Source organism: Anabrus simplex, chromosome 13 (genome assembly GCF_040414725.1).
Source record: "Anabrus simplex isolate iqAnaSimp1 chromosome 13, ASM4041472v1, whole genome shotgun sequence".
NCBI lineage: Eukaryota > Metazoa > Arthropoda > Insecta > Orthoptera > Tettigoniidae > Anabrus > Anabrus simplex.
The window spans coordinates 85,702,771-85,721,918 of NC_090277.1; the positions used below are offsets into that span (position 1 = coordinate 85,702,771).

Sequence of the window (19,148 nt, forward strand, 5' to 3'; positions counted from 1 at the left end):
GCCCACAGTAACAAGGAAATGCACCTTTTACTTTTCCGTAATGTCTGTCTGTCTGTCTGTCTGTCTGTCTGTCTGTCTGTCTGTCTGTCTGTCTGTCTGTCTGTCTGTCTGTCTGTCTGTCTGTCTGTCTGTCTGTACACGCATCACGAGAAAACGACTGAAGAGAAATTTAATGAAAATCGGTATGTTAAAAATCGGGGGTGAGCCACTACAGTCTAGGCTAAAAATAATTTTATTCACGCTAAGTGAAACGGAAGTTTAAGCGAAGGCCTAAAATGTAATTCTCAAATATTTATATTTTTAATGGTCCTATCGATAAATACTACATAACTGAAGTTATATAGGATTAAAGTTCCGATCATTTATGCTATACATTGTCACCGTACCGGTTTTCATAACACAGATATTCATGAATTTGTATTTTTGTTGCTAAGTCTATATCAACGCCGAACCTTAGGGGGTTCGTTACTGATTCTAAAAAATCATTGTTACAATTATGTTTCCATCTAAATTTCTCAACTGTACCTATTTTTTCTAAAAAATAATGTAAAAGTATATTTGTCGCAAGGCAGGCTCTGCATGAAAGGAAGTATTTCATAAATAATCAATAATTCATCGCCCGTTCGAAATTCAAAACTCTAGGAATTCGTACGGTGAGTCTTTCGCTAATTTTTTTTTAAACTGTCTTGATGGTTGATCGTCTCAGTTTACACCACTATCAGAGTACACCCCTAGCGAAGTCCTGAACCGTTTATGAGGGACATGAAATTCCTTCGTGACGAACTGAGTTGTCACGCGAGCACTTCAGAGGGCTGTGATTTATTTATTTATCTGGCTAGCAATCTGCTTACTGTTCAAACACACACACACGCACTGGATGATACAACACGCCAGGTGCTAGTATGTGTAATAATAATAATATTAATAATAATAATAATAATAATAATAATAATAATAATAATAATAATAATAATAATAATAATAATTGTATTTATGCTTTCAAGCCGGTAATTGTATACGTCTACTGGTAGACACATCTGTTTCGAAAACGTGGAACTTTTCACCTCTCTCCAATCATCAGACACGCTATCTCGATTTCCTGTAGTTGGTATTTATATCTGCAGTAAGGAATTTTTGGTAAATAAATAATCCTTTTCAAGTGGTTGGCATCTGAGGGATGCGACTTACGGCTTTCAAAGCGGACAGTAGGGCCGATGGTGTAACTTCTCTTCTTATTTTTGAAGGCAATGATATCGTTGTGGCTTCCGTTATCCGCCAAGCAATGACCCTCTTCAAATATTTGGAAACCATGGTCCTTCAGCGTTGTCGCAATTAACGTGCGGATGTTATGATGACGCATATTCCTTAAAAGTTCACCTTGAGGACAAGATCCCAGAACATGAGCAAGAGTTTCAATCTCTTTGAGACAGCACCTGCAGAGGGAATCGTTGTGAGATCTTCGTGGTATCGAACTAACTACTGAAATACTTGATGGTCTCGAATCCAAGAGTTGGCAGGAGTATATTCGTTGTATATACTTACACCTTTTCCTTTCTTATGCAAGTTACACCACTCACTGAATGCCCTTTTTGGTTAATATTCTTCTCACTTTTCTGGCGTCACTTATTTCAAAGCGAAGATGTTGCAAATTGTCAGATGGAGTGACATTGAGGGATTGTCGTGAGAATTTGTTTGCTAGTGGCTATACGTCGCTATAGTGAGAAAAAGATTTCTTGTAGATGAATATATTTGTCACCTGAGCTTAACAGTACCGTATAGATGTTAGTGCTGAAAATAGTCAGGGACCCAGCTGGATAGCTGCAGTCGCTTAAGTGTGGCCAGTATCCAGTATTCGGGAGATGGTAGGTTCGAAACCCACTGTCGGCAGCCCTGAAGATGGTTTTCCGTGGTTTCCCATTTTCACACCAGGCAAATGCCGGGGCTGTACCTTAATTAAGGCCACGGCCGCTCCCTTCCCACTCCTAGCGCTTTCCTGTCCCATCGTCGCCATGAGACCTATCTGTGTCGGTGCGACGTAAAGCAACTAGCAAAAAGTAGTCAGGGTTTTGAATTCACAACGTTGGGAGGATTTATTAATACAATACGAATTATCAGGGTTTTGAATTCACAACGTTGGGAGGATTTATTAATACAATACGAATTATCAGGGTTTTGAATTCACAACTTTGGGAGGATTTATTAATACAATACGAATTATCAGGGTTTTGAATTCACAACGTTGGGAGGATTTATTAATACAATACGAATTATCAGGGTTTTGAATTCACAACTTTGGGGGGATTTATTAATACAATACGAATTATCAGGGTTTTGAATTCACAACGTTGGGAGGATTTATTAATACAATACGAATTATCAGGGTTTTGAATTCACAACTTTGGGAGGATTTATTAATACAATACGAATTATCAGGGTTTTGAATTCACAACGTTGGGAGGATTTATTAATACAATACGAATTATCAGGGTTTTGAATTCACAACTTTGGGAGGATTTATTAATACAATACGAATTATCAGGGTTTTGAATTCACAACGTTGGGAGGATTTATTAATACAATACGAATTATCAGGGTTTTGAATTCACAACTTTGGGAGGATTTATTAATACAATACGAATTATCAGGGTTTTGAATTCACAACTTTGGGAGGATTTATTAATACAATACGAATTATCAGGGTTTTGAATTCACAACGTTGGGAGGATTTATTAATACAATACGAATTATCAGGGTTTTGAATTCACAACTTTGGGAGGATTTATTAATACAATACGAATTATCAGGGTTTTGAATTCACAACTTTGGGAGGATTTATTAATACAATACGAATTATCAGGGTTTTGAATTCACAACGTTGGGAGGATTTATTAATACAATACGAATTATCAGGGTTTTGAATTCACAACTTTGGGAGGATTTATTAATACAATACGAATTATCAGGGTTTTGAATTCACAACGTTGGGAGGATTTATTAATACAATACGAATTATCAGGGTTTTGAATTCACAACTTTGGGAGGATTTATTAATACAATACGAATTATCAGGGTTTTGAATTCACAACTTTGGGAGGATTTATTAATACAATACGAATTATCAGGGTTTTGAATTCACAACTTTGGGAGGATTTATTAATACAATACGAATTATCAGGGTTTTGAATTCACAACGTTGGGAGGATTTATTAATACAATACGAATTATCAGGGTTTTGAATTCACAACTTTGGGAGGATTTATTAATACAATACGAATTATCAGGGTTTTGAATTCACAACGTTGGGAGGATTTATTAATACAATACGAATTATCAGGGTTTTGAATTCACAACTTTGGGAGGATTTATTAATACAATACGATATATCAGCGTTTTAATTTACTACTTTGGAAGGATTTATTACTTCAGTACGAAGTTCACGACTCTGGGAGGATTTATTAATACAGTACGAATTATCAGGGTTTTTAATGTACAACTTCTTAATATCATATGAATTATCAGGGTTTGGTATTTCGAACCTGCTAGGAATTATTAATACAGTACGGATAATCAGGGTTTATGAATTCACAACTTTGGGAGGCTTTACGAATGGAATGCGAATTTTCGGGGTTTTGTATTTCAAATCTGTGAGGAATTATTGATTTGGATAAAGGCTTTTATTTCTATATTTCACGAGAGTTCATCTATTCGCTTATTTCAATGGATTATCCATCCGAATATTGTATACGATACAACTGAATGATATTTGAAACTCGTTCGATTATTTGATTCGATTATTTAAATAATCGGATGGAGGTTATTCGAATATTAAATGTATTCTATTATGCCATCACTACGGAGAATATGATACGTATTATTCATAGTCACTAGGATGTACAAACTGATACATATTTTAGAGTGAATAATTCGGAAAGGGGACTCTAGGTAGTGGTAGAAAAAAACACTAAATCGTAACAAAATTTTACTGAAAATAAGGAGACTCACCAAAAACAGAAATGATAAATTTGCGCAGCCCTTGAGACGGCCCCGCTTACCAAACTTTGAATACCACTGACGTAGCGGATTCAGAAAACTGTAACCGAATCATGACCATAATAAAATGAACATTGGCCTTACCAGGAATTACTTATTCTTTGCTACAGGACCATCTAAGAATAATCCATCGGCTGAATAACCTTCAACCTCTGAGGCATTTAGCTAGCTGATCATATTGTAGAATCTCTCGCAGATGTTCCTTCCCAGTTCCTATCGCGCTATACTGCGCGATGTCGATTCCGAGAATGACGCCTTGCATATGCGTAAGGACGTGAACGACCTCCTCGCACGAAACTGTTCCATTATGTAACGGCTCCGTTCTAGGAACGGCGCCCTGCCCGACAGCAAATCTGGATGATCATAATTTGGCCGCCATAGAACAGAAAAAGTGTTGACTCCTTTTGCCAGTAATTAATGATACAGTCCATTAACTGAGGTTAAGTGGGAGGTCAAGTGAGTTACATCTTCTTACGAAAAAGCTACGCCGCTAACAAATGCATTTTAAAGTAGTTTTTTCTCATCACCGAGTCCTATTTCATAACAAGAAACATTCTGCGGTCCATAAGAGGATATCCGTGGTTTCCTGTTTTCAAACCAGGCAACGTTAAACCAGCAATAACAATAATAATAATAATAATAATAATAATAATAATAATAATAATAATAATAATAATAATAATAATAATAATAATAATAATAATAATAATAATAATAACTTCATCTCAGACATAGACGCCCAAGAGAGTTTCGGTTTACTCGGTCTGCCATCTAGTGGACCTGTAGTAAAACGGAACGTCGAAATTGACGAGCAGACAGCCAGATGGTGTCAAATTGAAATGTCTGCACACGGTAGCTGAGCCCATACGATTATTATTATTACTTCATCTCCAGCACGTACCTTCAAAAAAGGTGTCCCTGTTAAGCCGAGCAACCCAGTGGAAGGATGGGTAACCAATCCTAGCGGTAAACTGGGTAATTGAACCGATCAGTGCTGGGGGCTCCAAGGCTCATAACCTTGGTTGTATCACCGACCTCAGTCTACAGTTTTTCAACTGTGAAAAACGTGGAGGAAATTTCAGCTAAAGCTACTACCCCAGGTAGTAACCAATCCACCGTCGTCTTGTTCGACGCTAGCGGACCTTCGGATTTTGGGAAGCCTGCACCGACATGCCCGGAGGTATCGGAGACTACACGAAAGATCAGACATAGAGCCAAGAGTGTCTTTGCTACTTTTAGCGTCAATTCTCTCCAGAAAGTTGGAAAACTGAATCAGCTCACAGATATCCTATCTGATCCAGGAGCGTGACCAACTTAAGAAAAACTCCAAGAAAATCATAGCTTACAACCAAATTCGAAGCTTAAAACTGGAAAGGCATATATGAAAGAGCGAAAGGAACAACACAGTCTACGAATGGAGGAATACTGGACCAACAATAAAGCTTAAAGGAAATAGTTGACATGACGTGTCCTTAGTTGGCCGAAACGAAGCAATAATAATAATAATAATATATTTTGAATGGACAAGAAAAGGCTGGCACACCAGATTCTTCAAACATTTGATAGTAGACCTAAAGTTTCCGACAAATTTTTCAGGGACGTAAGATATAAACTTGAGCAGTTTGGATATGGGAGCAGTATAGAGCAGTGATCGACAGCTTCAGAGGCTCCCATGGCGAACAGAAACTGAATAGGGGATGTACAGAGGAAAGAAGACACCCAGTAATGTGTGATTATTAGTGCCCGCATTCTTATGCATTAATAGGTTAAAATGCAAAGTTTATGAAACGAGCAGCAAGTATAGTCTACCTTCACAACGATTATGCTATGGGGTTTGCATAAACATTAGGGGTACGGCCCATCAGAACTCCTATAATTTATGTTACTCTTGTTACATTATGGAAGAGTGGGTGGCCGACACTTCCTATTAACCAAATTTAGATTGCAGTCTAACCTGTTACGGCATGAAAATCCGGGCTTTGGTGATTATTGCTTAACATGGTCTCAAATGGCCGTAAACGATGATAATAATAATAATAATAATAATAATAATAATTTTCTTCCTTAAAATCAGTTTACCGTCCAGGGTTGGTTCCTCCTTCGGTCTCACCGACGGATCGCATCTCTACGGCCTTAAGGGCAGGGCCCTGAAATGTGAGACTTAGGGTCGGGGAGATACAACTAGAGAAGACGACCAGTACCTCGCTCAGGCGGCCGCACCTGCTATGCTGAATACCGGCCTTGCAGGGGGATGGGAAGATTGAAAGGGATAGACAAGGAAGAGGAAGGAAGCATCCGTGGCCTTAAGTTAGGTACCATCTCGGCATTTACCTGGAGGAGAAGTAGGAAACCACGGAAAACCACTCAGTTGACCACCCGAGGCTGAATGGAGCCCATTCCAGCCCTCGTACCAGTTTTCAAATTTTGTGGCAGAGACAGGAATCGAAACCGGGCCTCAGGGAGTGGCAGCTAATCACACTAATCATTACACCACAGAGACGGACATAATAATAATAGCAATAATAATAATAATAATAATAATAATAATAATAATAATAATAATAACAATTCATGGGGAGAATTTGGAAAAACAGGAAGTCGAACTCATCAAGCCAATGAACAAGTACCAGCGCGTTTTATGAATGGGCAGAACGAAACAAGAAGAATAAAATTAATTCACTTGTAAATTACCTTAGAACATATTATTTAATAACTGTTTGATGTTTAAATGTAAGAAAAAAGGTAGACCTATGTTTGTTTCAACAATGTAGCTGTCCTTAGTCTGTCTTGGAAAAGTAATTCAGGATTATCTGGATTCTTACAATATTATGCACAGAAATTACATGTGATTATAACCATGGATCTTTCCTCAAAATATCCTTTTTTAGCCTTACGTCGCAGGTGGTGGTGGTGATTATTGTACTAAGAGGAAGTACAACTAGGCAACCATCTGCTATGCAACACTAATCAGCGGGAAAAATGGAAGGGATCCGACACTTCGAAAAATGAAGGTATCGGCCAAAGAAATACAAGGGCCACGAAGGGCGTGAAAATGAAAAACTCTCTAGCCCTCGCAAACCTACTAGCGTAGGGCTCTGGAAAGAACAAGAGTTGACCAAGGGAGTTCGGATAGGATAGATGAAAGTGATGAGCCTGGCACAAGTAAGTGGAATCAGTGCCTGAACTCAGCTAAGGGGTCCGTGGTCGCCAAACCACGCTCCAAAGTTCAGAGCCCCTGGCGCCCCCTTTAGTCGCCTCTTGCGACTGGCAGTGGATACCGTGAGTGCTTTAGGTCGCACCCACATTGATAGGTCTTGTGGTGACGATGGGATAGGTAAGGGCTGGGAGTGGGAAGGAAGCGGCCGTGGCTTTAGGTAGAGCCTGGTGTGAAAATGGAAAACCAAGGTAAACAGTTTTCGGGGCTACCGACAGTGGGGTCCGAACCTACTATCTCCCGAATACAAGCTCACAGCCGCTCGGCCCTAACCGCACATTGAATTGATTTCAGATTTATGTTAGTTTTCTGGTTTCACGGGCAATGGTAATAATGTTATATCATCAATCCTGAAAAACTGCACAATGCTGTACACTGCAACGCTTAATATTTTTTGTAGACGTATCGTCTGCAACAACGGCAGACATCTTCAGTAATGCGATGGCCTTAGCAATCTTCCCAATATGTCGGCAAAGATGAAAGATTATCAGTTGCTACTTATAAGACATTAAGGGAACATGAAATACAACTTATCAGTTACTGAAGATGTCTGCCATAGTTTTGGGCGAGTGAACTATGGTTCTAGAGAAAGGAACATTTTATTGTTGTTAAATTCGTATGCTTCTGTTTCAGATTACATCGCAAGAAAGGTGGTAAATCGAAAAGATCGTCGGGAGATGAACCGTACGTTCCAGAGGAAGTGATGAAGCGAGTTCTCCTCCAGAACAGTGTGGAATATCACCGCCTGGACTCGCTGTCCGAGACAGAGCTGCAGTCCGAGAGTCTTCCAGCCGAGACCATCAACTTTACCGTCCCATCGAACGAGACGATGGCGGTGAGGTTGGCCAGACTGCGGCAGCAGGAGATGAGGGAACTGTGCGAGAGAGACAGGGCTAAGTGCGACGTCCTGCTGAGGCGACTGCTGCCTCGCCGCCGAGCCCGAGCGGCCACTGCGCGCAAGGAACGCGTGTGGGACTACGGTGTCATCCCGTACGAGATAGACGGAAACTTCAGCGGGGCGCACAAGGCGCTGTTCAAGCAGGCCATGAGGCACTGGGAGAACTTTACCTGCATCAAGTTTGTGGAGAGAGTTCAGCACGAGCACAGCAACTACATCGTGTTCACCGAGCGCCCGTGCGGGTAAGTCTCTTAGAACAACTAAGGGGAGCGCCCTTTTGACATAAATACGGCTTGCAAGGAGAGACCAGGCGCTGCGTCCAACCGGTTTCAACGAGCTTCAATATACCTGTTGGGGGACACTCAACAGTAACTTGTGTGTAAGGGTTTAGGTCAAAACGCTTTCGTTTTCGGAAGAAATGAGGTCAAATATCATGACGCAAGATCCGCTTCGGACGAAGTGAAGGTAATAGAATACTAAGAGGCGAAGAAATTTTATTTAAACATGTCAGGTCCGCAACCTAATAATTTCCGAAAAATTGATGAATCTCCGATTCCAATGCAGCCCATATATATATTTGGAGAGTTACACTGCAGTCAACCGGAGCGGTGGCAGAGTGGTCACCGTACTTGTCTGTGAACCTCAACGACGTGAGTTCGAGTCTCGTCGAACTTGTATTTTGTATAAAAAATAAATTAATATTTGAGAATACGTGAATATAAAAATGCGAATAAAAATATTAGGTCCGCCTCTGTGGTGTAGAGGTTAGTGTGATTGGCTGCCACCCCCGGAGGTCCGGGTTCGATTCCCGGCTCTGCCACGAAATTTGAAAAGTGGTACGAGGGCTGGAACGGGGTCCACTCAGCCTCGGGAGGTCATCTGAGTAGAGGTGGGTTCGATTCCCACCTCAGCCATCCTGGAAGTGGTTTTCCGTGGTTTCCCACTTCTCCTCCAGGCGAATGCCGGGATGGTACCTAACTTCCTTCCCTCTTCCTTGCCTATCCCTTCCAATCTTCCCATCCCTCCACAAGGCCCCTGTTCAGCATAGCAGGTGAGGCCGCCTGGGCGAGGTACTGGTCATTCTCCCCAGTTGTATCCCCTACCAAGAGTCTGAAGCTCTAGGACACTGCCCTTGAGGTGGTAGAGGTGGGATCCCTCGCTGAGTCCGAGGGAAAAGCCGAACCTAGAGGGTAAACAGATGATGATGATGATGATAAAAATATTAGGCAAACTGCAGTGAATTTTATCTTCCACCTCAAAATCACACTGAGAGAGAGAGATCCAGCAGTAACTGTGAAGACGTCTAGGCATATATATTAATTTCAGGTAGAAAATTAAGTGTAATGTATTTGCGTAATATCTTTGTTCGCACTTTTATCTTCACGTTCCCTAAAATATTAATTACCGGGCGAGTTGGCCGTGCGCGTAGAGGCGCACGGCTGTGAGCTTGCATCCGGGAGATCGTGGGTTCGAGCCCCACTGTCGGCAGCCCTGAAGATGGTTTTCCGTGGTTTCCCATTTTCAAATGCTGGGGCTGTACCCTAATTAAGGCCACGGCCGCTTCCTTCCAACTCCTAGGCCTTTTCTGTCCCATCGTCGCCGTAAGACCTATCTGTGTCGGTGCGACGTAAAGCAACTAACAAAAAATATATATTAATTTATTTTGTAAAATAAGTATATCTGCAACGAGACTTGAACTAACGTATTCGAGGTTCGCAGACAAGTGCGGTGACCACTCGGCCATCGCTCTGGTAAACTGCGGTGTAACTCTGCTAGTATATATGCGTTGCGTTAAAATCAGAAATTCATCAATTTTTCGGAAATTATTAGGTTGTTTACCTGACATGTTTAAGTAAAATGTCTTCGCCATTTAGTGTTGTATCACCTCCACTTGGTCCAAAGCGGATCCTGCGTCGTGACATTTGGCCTCGTTTTTTTCGAAAAGGAGAACGTATTGACTTAAACCCTTATACACGAGTTACTGTTGGGTGTCCTCCAACACGTACATTGATTAGCTCGTTGAAATCGGTTGGACGCAGGGTCGGGACTCTCCTTGTTAGAGCTGGGGGTCATCGGAAAATTTGCGTAACGGAAATAGTGCATGAAACAAAATCTATGACGGAAGTATAATAATAGCAATTAGGTAACAGCTCAACAGCTTACAAGATTCCCTCACATGTAGAACAGCTCAAACGCCGATTGCACTGCACAACATTTTCGACCGTTGCCCATTCAACCAATAACTGACTTTCCCACACTTCAACAACAAAATATACGCAAACCTCTAGTCAACTAGGAAGAATCTAATGATGTTTTTAACTATCTTCATTTGAAGCCGGTGTTGTTTTAACTCTGTCTTAGCACAGCCTCATTTTATAATCAACAAAAGCTGTTCACTTGCACTGTGCACTCCATTCATATAGAGAGTGACCAACGGAGTTGACTACCTCATGAATCCTAGGGCGAATTATTTTGGTTGGAGCCAAATTACAAATAGACAAATTGGAATGTTTTACCTCATCAATTTTAACAATTATAAATAAGTGTACAGTAATTGTAAATTGTATTTTATTTTGCCAACATTTGTACATACTACCTAGAACTACCTTCGAACTCAATATCATGTAGACTTTGATTACTTTCATTGTTATACTGTACATATGATGGCCTCATTTTAATATTAAGAAACCACTAGCGTATTTTACTATGTGTAACTAGTCTATTGTTATTTCGTTTAAGATAGGATCTTGTACGTGTTTTTAATGTATTCTTTCTTACATATTATGTTCATAATTTCCAACCAGACGTCTGGTTTAATTTTGAGGTGCTTTGATATGACTGATGATGCCCCACATGAGGGGCGAAACATGTCTCCATTTTAACGATGTTTAACTAAAAATGTTAACATCCTGTAATGTATTGGATAGGGTGGAGTCCAATAAATTCTCTTATTTTATTATTGAGATTCTTTCAATACGGAAAATAAAGTGATTTTCATTACTTGCAATGGTGCCTACAATGTAGGCAACACATTGTACACTTGTGTACGTACTACAGTGAACATGTTCGTGGACTGGTGCCTACAGTGTAGGCAACACATTGTACACTTGTGTACGTACTACAGTGAACATGTTCGTGGACTGGCGCCTACCGTGGATGCAATACAGTGTGCACCTATGTATGTACTACAGTCAATATCATTGTCGACTGGCGCCTACAGTGTAGGCAACACAGTGCACACCTGTATCCGTACTGCAGTCAGTATGTTTTTGGACTAGGGTCTACAGTGTAGGCAACACAGTGTACACCTGTGTACGTACTACGGTCAATATCATTGTGGACTGGCTCGTACAGTGTAGACAACACAGTGTGCACCTATATACGTACTACAGTCAATAAGATCTTGGACCTGCGCTAGCAGTTCAAGGATCATATGGTCTTTGGACCCGTCTTATCGCGGTTTATTTCCGTCGATGTGATCCGGACGATTTCCACTCGATCATCTCAAACGTTTCGCTAGCGGATTTGCGTAATTTTTGGCAGAACTGGAAATTTGTCCGTTGCTCAGAGTACGGCATTCTCAAGTTCCACCGCTGACATTCAACTACCCTTCACAACAGGGACCGTAGTTCTGCTTATACTGTATGCACACAACTGTATCTTGCTGGGGCTAGCGAAGAACTGTCACGACAACATACTGTGGTGCGAACTCTCCACTGTAGTAAATAACAGCGACACTAGACTGCCATTCCAAGAACATAATGACTCTACTACCTATTTTTCATAATTTGAATTTCTCGTAGAGAAATCTGACACCATTCTGTTATTTCAGTTAAACATATTATTGTCTCAGTTCATTACTTCGTCAGTTATAAACAGGAAGCGCTTCGGTAGGAATATCTTTATTCAAAATGGATAAAATGAAAGTGATTCATCATCATCATCATCATCATCATTTTCCCTTATCTAGCTCCTGCCTGGTCGGGGTATTTGTGACACTTCTCCATCTTCCCCTTTCCTTCCACCATTTTTATTCCACGATCTTATCCCAGTCTAAATTTCATCTTCTTATGCGCCTCTTCACTGATTCAATCTACCTTGTTCTAGGTCTTCCTCGTGCTCTCTTGCGTTCAGACGTTGCCTCCAGCATCTGTCTTGAAATTCTATTCTCCTCCATCCTCTTCACATGTCCAAACCTCCTTAGTTTATTCTTTTCAATACTCTCATTTAGCTTTCCTATCCCAACTTCCTTCCTAACATCTTCATTTCTCACTCTGTCTTTCCTATCATACTTCTTAGGAAATTCATCTCACTGGCTTGAATTCTACTCTCTTGCCTGCTAGTCAAAGTCCAAGTCTCAGCTGCATAAGTTAGTATGGGTACATAGTACATTTTTTATATTATCTCTCTACTTTTCCTTGATACTTCTTTCTCCAAAGAAGTTTTCTTACACTTTGATAGAATGCATTCCCCTTGGACCTCTAATACTTGGGCATGCTGTATTTTACAGCGTACTTGCTCAAGACCTATACGTTCTGACACCCTAGTTAGCCGATACGAGTCTCGTCAATCGAATAAAGAATATTCACCATCAGAATATTTTTCAGGAGGATAGGACAGGTGGAGGTATACAACTTCTGAAATTAAATGGCGTATGGCTTTTAGTGCCGGGAGGTGTCCGAGGACTTTGGCTCGCCAGGTGCAGGTCTTTTGATTTCACACCCGTAGGCAACATGCGCGTAGTGATGAGGATGAAATGATGATGAAGACGACATGCACACCCAATCCCAGTGCCAGGGGAATTAACCAAGTATTGTTAAAATACCCGACCCTGCCGGGAATCGAACCCGGGACCCCTGTGACCAAAGGCCAGCACGCTAACCATTTAGCCATTGAGCTGGACTATACAACTTGTAATCACTCGATTGCATTCCAAAAGCCTGGATTCAGTTCCAAACCTCTCCGTCGGATGGGGACGTTAAGCCTTGAGAAGATCCCTCGGTGCTATTCGACAGCAGTAGGCTATGTGCCGGCACCGGGTTTCATCCTCTCCCTTTCTCGTCATTCATTTCATCTCATTAACTCTTTTGATGAAGTTGATGTCAGGAAGGACATCCGGTCGTAAAAAATCGCAATGAGGGGACAAGGATTGGAAGGTTACTTATAGGGATTTTTTAAAATATTTCATAATCTCTTAACTTTTAACCATTAAACTCGGGTCTGGGTTAGAGAGACTGTCAAAGTTTCTCTCATGCTACGATACGGCATCCTCAGTAACGACGACAGAACTGAACTGATCACAGGCTGCTACTTCCACTTGTTTCGCTGTCGTTTATAAAGCACAACCAACATTAGGAAATATTGTAGGATCCTAATTTCAAGGTATTGGTTCCAAGAGTAGCGTAGTTTTATGGGCGTCGTGTTAAATAATATGCACTGAAAGTCATTTTTAAGAAGCTAAATTTGATTCGTTTGGGTTATATCCAATTAAAATGGTTTCTTCTTGAAGTTCTCTGATCAGTCAGATGTAACATGCACCACTGGTCACTGTGCAGATGCTGCTCGTTCGTGGGCAAGCGCGGCAACGGTCCTCAGGCCATCTCCATCGGCAAGAACTGTGACAAGTTCGGTATCGTGGTCCACGAGCTGGGCCACGTGGTGGGCTTCTGGCACGAGCACACGAGACCTGACAGAGACCAGCACGTACAGATCGTCAGGGACAACATCATGGCCGGTAAGTAGCTCATTCCTCTCTCACACCCTTTGTTTGTGTGTTTGTTTCACTCTTTCCTTCTTTTTCTTTAATGATTTGTTTCTTATTTTTATTTTCTTTCTTTATTATTTTTTTGTTTCTATCCTTCTTTGCTCAATTCAATTACATGTTTGTTTCCTTCTTTCTCTTGGTGTTTAATTATTTGTTTCTGATTTTATTTCTAATTCATTTGCTCCATTTATTGCTTGTTATTTCTTTCTTTCTTTAACTCCTTTATTTATAATTATAATTTATCATAATCCTTATCATTTGCTTCTCTCTGTACTTTGTTTCTTTCTCCCAATTTTGTTTGTTTCTGTCAGTCTTCCTTTGTTTTTCAAGTTTTTTGTACCATCCTCATTTTATTTGGCACTCTAAATTGTTTGCTTGATTCTCACATTGTCGCTTTGTTTCCTAATTTCTTTATTTCTATCTCTCTACATTTATTTGTTGTTCTTATTCATTGTTCTGTTTCTAGCATTATTTGTGTATTTTCTTCATTCTTGGTCTTCCTTTTATTGTTTTTATTCTTTGCTCTTTTCTGTCTTTATCTTTTCATTCTCCATTTGTTTCTAATGTTTTCTCATTTTCATTGTTTCTTTTGATCATTATTTGTTTTTATCATGTTTGTGTGTTTCTCCCGTTCATTAATTGCTTTTCTTTGTCTTGGCATATTTCTCGTATTCATTTGTCGTTTCAATCATTACTCGTTTGTTTTCTTTTTAAATTTATTTCTACATTTCCGTAATTCTTTGTTTATTCTCATGTTCTTCATTTATAGGTTTTTTCCCTCCATCATTCTTTCCTGATTTTCATTCTTGATTGATTTGTTTTCTCATCAGTGTTGTGTACTTGTTTATTTCTATTTATTTATTTGTCTCTGAATTCTCTTTTTAAGTTACATTGTTTTCTTCAATTTTACTTGTTGCCGTCATTTTTTGTATTTTTATGGCTTTGTTTCTTCATGTTTGTACTTAATTTGTTTCGAACATTCTTTACCTCTTTGTTTCCTTATTTCTTTGTGTAATACTAGCCTAAATTCAATTCTAAATTCAGTGAATAAAACAAATTATTATAAAAGTAATTTCTTCATCTAAAATATTTGGAAATCATTTTAAATACCACATATTCACTTCTAAGAAAAGTTGTACCTGTTATCTCTAAATTATTTCTCTGAGCAGAGAAAAAATCTCAAAGAACTATTGAAAAAAACTTGTGCAGACAGTGAAGGGACCAACAAGAATATGTGTGTGGGTGAGCTGTGTAGAAATGTGTTTAACGAATGCTTATTTTGCAAGGCCAGGAGTACAACTTCAACAAACTAACAGAGGAGGAGGTGAACTCTCTGAACCTGCCCTATGACTACGACTCCATCATGCATTATGCCAAGAACACCTTCTCCAAGGTAAGCCTATCGTTTATATCTTCTTTATATTTCCCACTTCAACATGCTACAGTTCTGAAATGTTTAAAACTTAACATGTAAATAAACATAATCAGTGACAAATTCTCTAAATTGAAATTACCTTTTTATCACGTATGTTCATTGTTCAGACATGAAATGAACACCATTGCAGTGTTCATCTACCCCTAGGGTGTGTAATGATACTGCACCTCAACTCACTTTTAATGTCGAACTGTTCTGTAGATACACAAAACTTGTGATGCGGGTCAGTATCTTCATGAGACTGCGAATGAAAGGTAGAATTATCTCCTGACCGTGCATGGAATACAGGCGAGAGGAGGCATCTTAAACAATATTCTTTCTTTCTTTCTTTCTTTCTTTCTTTCTTTCTTTCTTTCTTTCTTTCTCATTTATCTGTCCTCCGTTTGTCCATTTTTTCCAATATTCACTTCCCTCATACTTTGCTTCTCTATTTTTCTTTCTTTCTTTCTTTCTTTCTTTTTCTTCTTTCTTTCTTCTCATCCTAATTTCCTAACCATCTTTTTCCATTATTCATTTCATTCCTTATTTCTTATTTTCTTTTTAATTTATTTTCTTCCTTTCCTTCTTTCTTCCCATCATCCTTTATTCCATTTTAATTATTTTTCATTTTCCTCTAGTCTGATCATTAATTCATTTATATTTTCATTCTTCTGTCATAACGTCTCATTCTTCTTTTCATTTGTTTTTCTTTCTTTCTTTCTTTCTTTCTTTCTTTCTTTCTTTCCATCCAAACTTTCCTGTTTTCTCTCTCCTTTTATTCCTTCCGTTCTTTCTTTTTCGCACTTTCCTTCCTCCACTTTTTATTCTTTCTTTTTTCCTACCATACCTTCCATTATTCTCTTCTCTTGACTTTCTTCCTCCCCATCTCACCTTCCTGTTATTTCTCTTTCCTTTTCCCCTTCTTCCTTCCTTCCTTTTACCCTTATTTGTTTCGTCCTATGTTCACCGTTATTGCCCTTCCTTTATTGTCTTTCATTCCACTTCCTTATCTTCAACATTATTTATGTACTAAAGTGTTTAATCCCTTCTTTAATATTTTCCACTTCTATATCTTTATTTTAGTACTTTTTTATTTTTTTATCGTCCCACTTTCATTCCCATTCCTTCCTTACCCTCCGTTAAGTCAATTCTCAAGTAAGCTTTCAAAATGTTCCCTAGTCGGTTATAATAAAATTTCTCGCAGAGTATGGCTGCTGTAACTAACTTATGGCTTTCGCACAGTAGTAGAGGTAAATAATCCTCTCTCTTATAATTTCCAGGAATATGAAGCTACTTAAAATGTTATTTTGAACTAATGCACTGCCAAGTAAAGAGGATGTCTTTTTTTTAGTGATAGTCATAACCACGTTCGATTTTTCTAATCTTTTAACTTCAGCTGCAGAAAACAAATGGATAAAATGAAATCCTATTATCTGTACATTCAGCGAATGAAAGTCTTTAAAATACAAATGGATACATAAGAGGTTTATTTAACTGTTATTTTCTAGCATTATCATTTCCTGCTCAAGCCATTAACGTTACAATGTTTGTTTCGAGAGCTCGCAAAACAAACCTTAAAAGTCTGTAAGCATACATTAGTGAATATTAAAAATTTCTTGTTTGTTGTTGAAAAGGAACTCTTGATACTGTACACGCATAAAATTCATTACCAAGTCCGAGCCAGTCAAGCATGTTACAGATGGTATCAACAACAATTGTGTTCCCTTACAATCTGTAATGCATACTTGTTTAAGTCTATTTTCATTTCACCGTTGACGACGAACAAGACATGTTTATGACCTGCGAAGAGATTACAGGAAATACGAAGTTCCAAATTGCAATTAACGAAGTATCAGAGGCATGATGAGTAATTTTCGAAGAAATTAATGTTCATACCACACTGCAACATATTTCATGAATATATACACTGTCTGACAAAAAAGGTTAGGGACCCAGAAAGAGTGGTTGAAAATGAATGAAATTCAATATGCTCAAAATTCATGTGCCTTTAATGAACTGATTCCAAAATGGGATGAAAGAGACAAGGCCGTTAGCATGGGGAATGTTGGCGCCAGGTCAGTAGGGTGTCGCATCCCTGGCCCAATGCATGCCCTTATGCGGTTAGAAATGGTGTCAAACAGCCTTTGGTTCCTCTCCTGAGGCAAGTTCGTCCAAAGTTGTTGCAGCTGTCCCTCCAGATCCCGCAGGTTGGTACTGGGACGGATTCCCCTTCCAATGTCTTTCCACACGTGTTTAATGAGGGAGAGGTCCGGGGAACTTGCTGGCCACGGGAGGACCTCGACATGCTCTAGGCAGTCCATAGCCACACGTGCTGTGTGTGTGGACGTGCATTATCTAGTTGGAACGCTGTCGCAGGGTGCTGTGCCGTAAGGGGTAGAACGTGACATATCTCTGTGCCGTCAAAGTCTGCCGAAACCTTACTAGAGGTGACTATGATGCCAGGGATTACGCCTGTGTATCTTTCCACAATATGGACGAGATTTACTCTCTGCCCTCGACGCCGCCAAACCCGCACATGATAGTCATCGGAGGTTATGGAGAAGCGGGACTCATCACTGAGCATAATGCGACGCCAGTCATCCTCTGTCCGTGCCACCCGGGCAAGACACCAAGGTCGAAGGATCGTTATATATTATAAATACGACAGATAACTCGTTTTAGATGCCTGTCGTAGTCACGCTGGTTTGCCTGCCCTTTTCAATGGTTCTATGAATATTTAATAAGAAGCACTTTGTGGTATGCCACAGCTCGCAGTCAGAATTCATCCATTCTGACCAGAGGCGTTGGTGTTCTGGTGTCAATGGCAACCTCCTTAGTCACACATCGACCTTAGTACCTAACTTGAAAATTCCATTCTGAAAAATTGAAAACAAAATAGTAATGCAAATTCTGAGGGACAAATCATTAATTTCCATCTGTACCTGATTACGTGTTTAACATTCCTCGCCCAACCCCCGGAGAAAGGAAGACAATAGGAGCATTAACAATTAAAAATGTCCACTCTTTGATGCTTTTAGATTTACCAAAAAGGTAACCTTGATTAAATAATTCTTCAATAAATAAATCTCTCTCAAACTGTGAATTGCTGCAAAAGCTGCGTGCTTTGCCAAAGTGTGCAACATAAACAACCAAAATCATAAAAATGCAAAACAAATTTCCCAGTAAGAAAAACAATATGATAAAATAAGTCTTTTGGGATCAGTTTCTGTCTCCCCAAAAACAAATCCAGGTTTATTATTATTAGTATTTACTTCAGTACATGAGTTACATCCCACTTTCTGGATTATATTTGCTTCTCTTTGATCCTTGCTCTACTCTCTCGTTCTGCGAAGCCATGTAGTGCAAGTACACAAAGAAATTGCTCTCCATCATCAGACTGTTAATCCGCCACGAAATGAGGCCATGAGGTCACTGATAGAGTATAACAGGAAATACAGATCTCGAGTGTCGATACTGTATTCTAATTAACAATCCCGACATGGGAGGTAACAATGATTCTAGGAAATGAAATGAGATGAAGGGCTGGCTATTTTGGGATCGTCCTAACGAACTGGCCAGCGGGAGAAAGATCACTCCATTCAGTTTGACTTTCTTCTATACACCCGAGAAGAGCCTGTGCAAATTGCCGCTTTGTTCGAATGACTCTGAAGCACTCGTCATCATCGTCGTATTATTATTATTATTGGAGGGCCCGTAATTCTCCACAGCATTCATTATAAATAGGACACATAACTCCAATTGATATGCCTGCCGTAATCATATTGTTTTGTCTGCCCTTTTCAATGGT

General features: G+C 39.6%; 1 protein-coding gene across 1 annotated transcript in view; it reads left to right on the forward strand.

Moving 5' to 3' along the window:
• The window catches only part of LOC136884952 (protein tolkin), a 193,513-nt gene that overhangs the window by 115,316 nt on the left and 59,049 nt on the right, over positions 1 to 19,148 (forward strand). Inside the window, exons 3-5 of the mRNA XM_067157293.2 lie at positions 7,898 to 8,404; positions 13,718 to 13,896; positions 15,213 to 15,319. Of these exons, the coding sequence (XP_067013394.2) occupies positions 7,898 to 8,404; positions 13,718 to 13,896; positions 15,213 to 15,319 (793 nt within the window). The remainder of the gene's footprint in view (positions 1 to 7,897; positions 8,405 to 13,717; positions 13,897 to 15,212; positions 15,320 to 19,148) is intronic.